The 7,404-nt window shown below is 36.6% G+C and overlaps 2 protein-coding genes across 2 annotated transcripts in view; one reads left to right on the top strand and one right to left on the bottom strand.

Annotated features, from left to right (window-relative positions):
• The window catches only part of LOC107707210 (protein (peptidylprolyl cis/trans isomerase) NIMA-interacting, 4 (parvulin)), a 3,441-nt gene extending 2,011 nt beyond the window's left edge, over window positions 1-1,430 (bottom strand). The window contains exons 1-2 of the mRNA XM_016511144.1: window positions 1,111-1,430; window positions 635-705 (exon numbers count right to left, since the gene is read on the bottom strand). Of these exons, the coding sequence (XP_016366630.1) occupies window positions 635-705; window positions 1,111-1,147 (108 nt within the window). The 5' untranslated portion in view covers window positions 1,148-1,430. The remainder of the gene's footprint in view (window positions 1-634; window positions 706-1,110) is intronic.
• Window positions 1,431-2,218: 788 nt separating this feature from the next.
• On the top strand, window positions 2,219-4,221 carry LOC107707208 (serine/threonine-protein kinase Nek6-like). Its single transcript, XM_016511140.1, has 3 exons — window positions 2,219-3,317; window positions 3,493-3,702; window positions 4,064-4,221. Exons 1-3 carry the CDS (start codon window positions 2,219-2,221, stop codon window positions 4,219-4,221), a joined length of 1,467 nt encoding a protein of 488 aa, XP_016366626.1.
• Window positions 4,222-7,404: the final 3,183 nt, after the last annotated feature.

Below are 7,404 nucleotides of genomic sequence, written 5' to 3'. Positions count from 1 at the left end.
TGGCCAATCAGAGCACACCTCGCTTTTCAGACCGATGAGCTTTGTAAAATTCGACGCGTTAGGTGGGGCTTAGAGGAGCACCAATAATGTACATTAAGTGGAAAATAATGTGTTTTTGAACCTTAAACCGCATAAACACATTGCATTACACCAAATACACAACATAATGTTCTTTTTAGCAACGTCATATGACCCCTTTAAAGGTGCTAAGAGACTTCGTTGAATAGTACAATCATTTGCATATTGTTCTATATGAAAAATTACACAACAAGATGTTAGTCTAATTTCATGTATCAATATGATGTATATTATATACACCTTCATAAATGAACATTTAAACATATCTAAACAGTTATGAACTACCTTTACAAATTTAATCATATAAATAACTTAATATTCATATTACCACATGAACTTAGAATCAATGAAGTTGATGTTATTCAAAGAACTTTAAATTCCGTAACAGTATACAATATATAACAGTACATAACAGTAAGTAACAGTATACCAGTGTTATTTTACAATCATTCTGTCACTACTATAATTTAATTAATATATATATTCAGTTAAAATTTACAGTATTTGTGAGTAACATTTTTTATGCAGATACAGAATACAGTATACAGATGTTTACCTTTACAGCTGTACCTCCTTTCTGAGCCTTCTCCTTCTTATCACTGTCTCCACTGCCTGAAGCAGCTGCCCCTGTCCAAATACAAATGTGTGTTAACATCTTACAACTACAACTAAGAGAATACCTATCCATTTGTATGCAACTACACTTGATTTATTAAGCATTTTGAAATAACCATATAGCGAATCACACATTTGGCCACATTCCTCACGCATTTCACACTTTAACACATTTAGTTAAGATAAAACAGCCAGAAATGTTTCATTAACACTAGTTGCTCTTGTGAAAAACGAGACAAAATCGACAGAAATACAGCAGAGTGTAACAATGTTTACAATCTGTTAGCCACAAACACTGCAAGCTAGCTAGCATATCAGCATAAGCATTAGTGTAACAGTCACATTATATGCTATAAACTTCGATATGGTGTCATTTGATAGATTTTGTTCATGCAGCATCATATATTTGTTGTTTACCTTTAGCACCTTTGCCACCCTTTCCTTTTGGTGGCATTTTCTATCTCCTCGTGTCGGATAATGTGTTTGTTTCCACTTAAACCTTAGCTAGCACACAGGAGCTAGCAACTCAGATCCCCACGCGGTTAGACTGAAAATTACACAGCAGCTTCTTTCAGCCTACAGTTTTACGGTATACGTTATTTCAGTCTGTGTCGAGTGGTAAACGACACAGGCAAATGCAACAATTGGGCCAATGCAAAGAAATTATAGTATAACTGTTAATAACTGTCAATAACTTTGCGCATATATGAGTGGAAAGGACGCGCTTGAGTACACTGAAGAGACGCGAACAGTTTTTTCCCCCCGGTATTTTCACTCCAGTGACAATCGATTTTTTAATGGTGATGAACAATAGTTGGGTTAATATTTTTATTTATTTATTTTTTTTTGCATTTTAAATAAAACATTATAATAGTAGGATTGTCAATGACATTCTGCGCAAATGCGACCAGCAAGGATGCTCGTGAACAACCCAGCACCGCAGACCCTCATGATGACAGGATAAAATGTCAGGACACCGTCCCTCTTATGTAGCCTACTTTTGTGGAAATAAAATCATTAAAATGTTCAATGTTATCGGTTTTACGCATTTATATTTTAAATTACGCATGCATCACTCAAATTAAGCACGTAATTCGCCTTTAGGCAGCTATTGTTCGGAACGAATAAGATTCCCGTTTGTTGAGAAGCAGCTGTTGCCATAGTAACATGAAGACAACAAAGCCGCCGCCTTCTGCTCTTGACACACCGAGTGGCAACGACGCATTATCTTAAAAACACATAAATTAGATTAGTTTTTGTCAATAAGACATGATGACTCACAGGTAATAAAGATTTTAAAGATGTTTGTTTTCCAAAAATGTGTTTCACTATTCAGTTTGCAAGTTGATTTACTGAAGGCTCATATAATAACTCTTTTCCTACATATCTGGTGTTTTCTTTAGACAGACCATTTCTTATCCAGAAGATAAGTGGCCATAATCATATCCAGCTCTCAACGGGACAAATGAAATGTTCTTGCGACCAGCAAATGAATAAAGAAGATGTTTAGTGAATTGATAGTGTCATGGAGAAATATGATAAAGTCCTGACTCTTGGCAGAGGAGGAGCAGGTGTTGTGATGTTAATGAAACATGTCGATACAAAGAAATTATGTGCAGTCAAGAGAATACACGTGGACAGTTCCCGAAAAACAAAGAGCAAAGATGCTGTGTTGCAAGAGGCAGATATTCTCAGGAGCTTGAAGCATCCTCATATTATAACATGGATTGACACTTTCTTTGACACGACTAATGAGTATATTTACATTGTTATGGATTATTGTGATGGTGGGACACTGGACGACCATATTAAAGAGCAGAAGAGTGGGGAATACTTTGCAGAATGCAAAATTATGGACTGGTTTGTGCAAGTAGTCATGGCCGTCAGTTATATCCACTCTGAAAAGATCCTTCACAGAGATATCAAGCCTTCCAACGTGCTGTTAACCAAGAGAGGTGTGATAAAGCTTGGAGATTTTGGAATATCAAAGATTATGAACCACACGCTCGATATGGCCTCTACTTGTGTGGGAACCCCTAGCTATCTGAGTCCTGAACTCTGTCAGGATGTCCCATACAGCACCAAATCTGACATATGGGCGGTTGGCTGCCTGCTATATGAGCTTTGTGCCCTCAAACCAGCTTTTGAAGCTAAAAATCTCCTGAGTCTGTTTTACAAGATCATAAAAGGAGAGTACATCAAGATCCCCCAGAGATATTCAGAAGGCATTCATACATTAATCGAGAAAATGCTGTCCTTGGTTCCTGAGAATAGACCGAGTGCGAGCAGCATACTTAGCCTGACCTATATGCAAGAACGTCTGGGAAACTTCATCGCGCATCAGGAGAAAGAACTTACAAAGGTGAATGCTGAATCCAGACCTCAAACAAAAGAAGATTTTAATGTAGAAGTGGCATCTATGGAAAGCGGAACAGATGACAAGACGCTGCAAACAGAGACATCATGCAGTGCTGAGGAGGAAGTGGCCCATGAAGGAACAGAGTCTGATTATTCAGAGGACTTTGACGAACATGATAGCTATGCCTCCTCAGAGGATGTTTCGAGGGAAGACGAGTCCTCCAGCCTTGCCAATGTGGCTGAAGAGGCTTTTGAGGAATCTAATGGTAAGAGTGTGATGCAATCATATTAATATTTTCCATTGTTTTATTATTATTTCGAGTTATATCTCCAAGGCAACAGGCGTAGGCTGATGGTGATCTAAGAATGATTTCATATTTTTCCTGGCTTTTCCAACACCTTTGAGGATTCTCTACATGTAGTTTTCTTAACTTTTGACAGTTGTGTCTGAAGATGAAGACATCTCTGACTATCCAGATGACTTTGAAGAAGCTGATGATGATGATGATGATGACCTGGCTGAGGTGGTCAGCTACGCCAGAGATGCCATGAACTGTGTTTCAGAGAATGACGCGTTTGATGTGGCACTGGAGCTCAAAGATGCAGGCGGTTTCTCTGTCACGATGAAAGTGTTAAAAGAGAAGTACATGGGTAAAAATTGAAATTTTTAAATTTTAAGTAGATTATTTTTTCTTCATTCACTTGAGTCTTAATTGTATTTTACTTCAATGATGAATTTAAACATTAAACATTTTAACAGTCAAATTAGATTTTTACATAATTACATCAAGGTTGCAGTGGTACATGTAATGATTACTGTTATCATTGTTTCAGAGCATTTAAAATAATTCAAATCATTGAAAAATGTCACATCGACTTTGTCTTGCGTCATATAAATCTAGTACATCTGCAGATATCAGAATAATTCTGGGTACTGTTTGCCAACACATCTGGTTCTCAGGGTGTCTCATGCATACTCAAGTAAATGCTTTTCTGCTTTCTGGATTTATAGAAGATGTTGGCGCCTCGGTCTATGAGGAAATCAGCGGGCACTTTCTAAATGGCCTCACGCCAGAAGACCTGCAGCCACAATTCCAGCACATGATCGGGACAGACCATCTGGAGACCTGCTACCTCATTTTCAACCTTGACCAAGAGACCACATGCTGAATCATGTCTGTTCAATTTAGAGAAAGTCGTTTTCTAGCATTTTCTAATGATGAGTCATTCTCTAATGGTAAACCTCAGCAAATGCTGGTATAAGAGTATATTAAACACAGCGTTTCGTAATATATGTAATCATACATGAATTATAATTAATATCATGAAATAGTGAGGTCTTGTAAATATTTGACATCAAGAAAATGGGACGTTTGCACTAAGAATTCAGTACTCCTTTGAAAGTGTTATCTTGTATAACCAGTAGGTGGCAATCTATAGTAAGGAATTGTGATGTCTTGCTTTAACATACCAATCCAGAAAATGAGCATATCATATTCTCCTATCTCGACACTATTAGTCACATCACAGGGACTGAAGTATAAAACTGCTGCATTTTAAATTCACTCTATAGTGAAAACAGAAATTCATTATATCAGTGGTGCCCAGTAGAGTACTTTTTCAAGTGATTTAACCCATTTTTCGGCCCAGGTCTGAGAAATGACCTCTTAACATATCCGTTAAACAAAGCTTGTAAATGTAAAAAGTAGTGGAGAATATCATGTGAACATTCCTTGCTTCACTGCACTATTGCAATGTAAAACAGAAGACATTTGCTGAATATGTAAATTTATGGGCCACAGCTGCAGCTGTTTTCCACTTAAGGCGTTTTCCCTTAAACTTGTCCAGATTATTCCTATAGGGAATTAGTCAGTGTGATCGAGAAACTGCCATGTGTAACTGTATGACTGACCCTGTATTGTATTTCATTTAAGAATGCTCACAATCTGCCTCTAGAGGAAAGTGTGTTATCAAGCCAGCTTTAGCATGGGAAAGCTGCATCAATTTTTTTGCTAGTATAAGATGACCTCACATAATGAGGTTTTGGCTTTAGATGGTCTTCACATTTTGTTTTAATATCTCTATAAATGAAAAAAAAAAATTGTATTGATCACACTTTGAGACAAACTCTCTCAAAATTGCATCAGTCCCAGGGTCTGTTTTTATATTGTATCATTGTGTATTTAAATAAGCTTCCACAAGTATGAGAAAGGCCCTTTGGTAAAGACATGCGAATCCTTGTTCATCAAGTTGATGTCAAATCAAGTGTGTGTTTTTATAGATCTCTAGCCACCTACTTACAAACTTAAAAAACTTAGCTTAACTGCTGTAAAGAAAAACAACTCAGAACATTACAAATGTAAAGTCATTCCCACAAAATACATTTATTTTTCATGTTATGTCCTGGAAAGAGTAAAACACGGATTGAGGAGTCATTCAGGATAGAGCTTTAAAATTTTCCATAAGCCTGATGGATTGCAGTATGTTTCTTTATTTATCCGTCTATGCATTTGTATGAGTGGATGAGAGACCAGAATAGATGCCGACAGGCCTGAGACCGCTTTGAGTAGCAATCACCTCTGTGCCTTGTCACTTTAAAACCGTCAATATTTCATCCATAGTAAAACTGGTGACTGGAAGAGCTTGTGACTTGTGTCTTCAGGGCTTTGTACTAAGTTTGATGCATTATTGATTGATTGCTGCATGAGTGCTCCACCCTTCAGCTCAAATGTGCTTTCTTCTTGCTTTTTTGTTTGCATATTATTATATAATATAAAAAAATGAGGCTAGGGTCCTAATTAAGAATCTTTCTTTGTTTTTGCGTTGGAGTTTGTGACATGCATCATTAGAAGGAAAATTAAAAAAAAGTTTCTGAAAAATGACAAGTTGATCTTTTCTTTATTCACTCGTTGTGTTGTTGCATTCAGGATAGAGCTTTAAAATTTTCCATAAGCCTGATGGATTGCAGTATGTTTCTTTATTTATCCGTCTATGCATTTGTATGAGTGGATGAGAGACCAGAATAGATGCCGACAGGCCTGAGACCGCTTTGAGTAGCAATCACCTCTGTGCCTTGTCACTTTAAAACCGTCAATATTTCATCCATAGTAAAACTGGTGACTGGAAGAGCTTGTGACTTGTGTCTTCAGGGCTTTGTACTAAGTTTGATGCATTATTGATTGATTGCTGCATGAGTGCTCCACCCTTCAGCTCAAATGTGCTTTCTTCTTGCTTTTTTGTTTGCATATTATTATATAATATTAAAAAATGAGGCTAGGGTCCTAATTAAGAATCTTTCTTTGTTTTTGCGTTGGCGTTTGTGACATGCATCATTAGGAGGAAAATAAAAAAAAAGTTTCTGAAAAATGACAAGTTGATCTTTTCTTTATTCACTCGTTGTGTTGTTGTTTTCCTTGGTGTGTCCTAATTATATTTTTTACTTGATGAATTTAACAACCTGGTTGAATTCAAATGTAGTGTTGATAGTCAAATGAGATTTGTACATGTTGCTGTCAAGGTTGCAGATATTATATACACAATTTTAAAAAAGAAGTATTCTACATATATATTTTAGAAATAAAATCTTTTAACTTTTTTATATTATATATAATATCTTGATACTGAACATTTTTGTGAATATATATATACAAGAAAACATCAAGAAGTTTTCAAATGCAATGAGCTTTGTCTATTATTGCTCTTCTGCAAAATGTCATTTTTTCTTATAGGCCATATTTTTTTTTTTTTTTTTTTTGTCTGGTCAACACCCACTTTGCGAAACATATTCAGGAAAATCATCTTTAACAGTCATGATATTCCAAAGAGAAAGGAAGCTCCAGAGAGAATGGGAGGAAACTCAAACATGCAAACCTGTTTCCCCTGACCTTTAATAGACAGCACATGTCTGGCCTACATCGGTGTGAGATTTCTCTGCTAGATAGCATACTGCTCCTCACACATGTGTTCCATTGAAAGCTGGATGTTTAAATTCCTAATTTTCTTATCAGAAAATATTTGTATGGAAAATATTAGTTCCAGCAGTACTATAAATCTAACCCACTTGGCTAGATTCGTTCAAGACCATAGGAAGGAAGTAAAGAAAAAACATGCATGAAAGTGAAGCTCACAGCATAAAAGTTTTGTTCCTCTTCCAAGCAGCAGAATACTACAAACAATAATAACCTCCAGGCTGACAGTTTTTTTGTCAGAGCTCTAAAATATTGATGTGCCATTGTTTCCGGTGAAACAGGCTCACTGGAGACCAGTGAGTATTAGAGAAGTGAGGTGGAAGACGGTGACAGTAGCCTGCACTCTGACCTGCTCCAGATGCGTCTCCAGGGACGGCACTGATCA

Source organism: Sinocyclocheilus rhinocerous, unplaced genomic scaffold, assembly GCF_001515625.1.
Source record: "Sinocyclocheilus rhinocerous isolate Xijiao unplaced genomic scaffold, SAMN03320098_v1.1 scaffold174, whole genome shotgun sequence".
NCBI classification, from domain to species: Eukaryota; Metazoa; Chordata; class Actinopteri; order Cypriniformes; family Cyprinidae; genus Sinocyclocheilus; species Sinocyclocheilus rhinocerous.
The sequence above is the reverse complement of the archived record's forward strand: the minus strand, read 5'-3'. Positions and strand labels throughout refer to the sequence as shown.

Excerpts from the sequence above, each read along its gene's own strand:
- LOC107707208 (XM_016511140.1), top strand. The coding sequence starts at position 2,219 with ATGGAGAAATATGATAAAGTCCTGACTCTTGGCAGAGGAGGAGCAGGT. Across the intron at positions 3,318-3,492 it reads GGCTTTTGAGGAATCTAATG|TTGTGTCTGAAGATGAAGAC; the intron begins GTAAGAGTGTGA and ends AACTTTTGACAG. Across the intron at positions 3,703-4,063 it reads GTTAAAAGAGAAGTACATGG|AAGATGTTGGCGCCTCGGTC; the intron begins GTAAAAATTGAA and ends CTGGATTTATAG.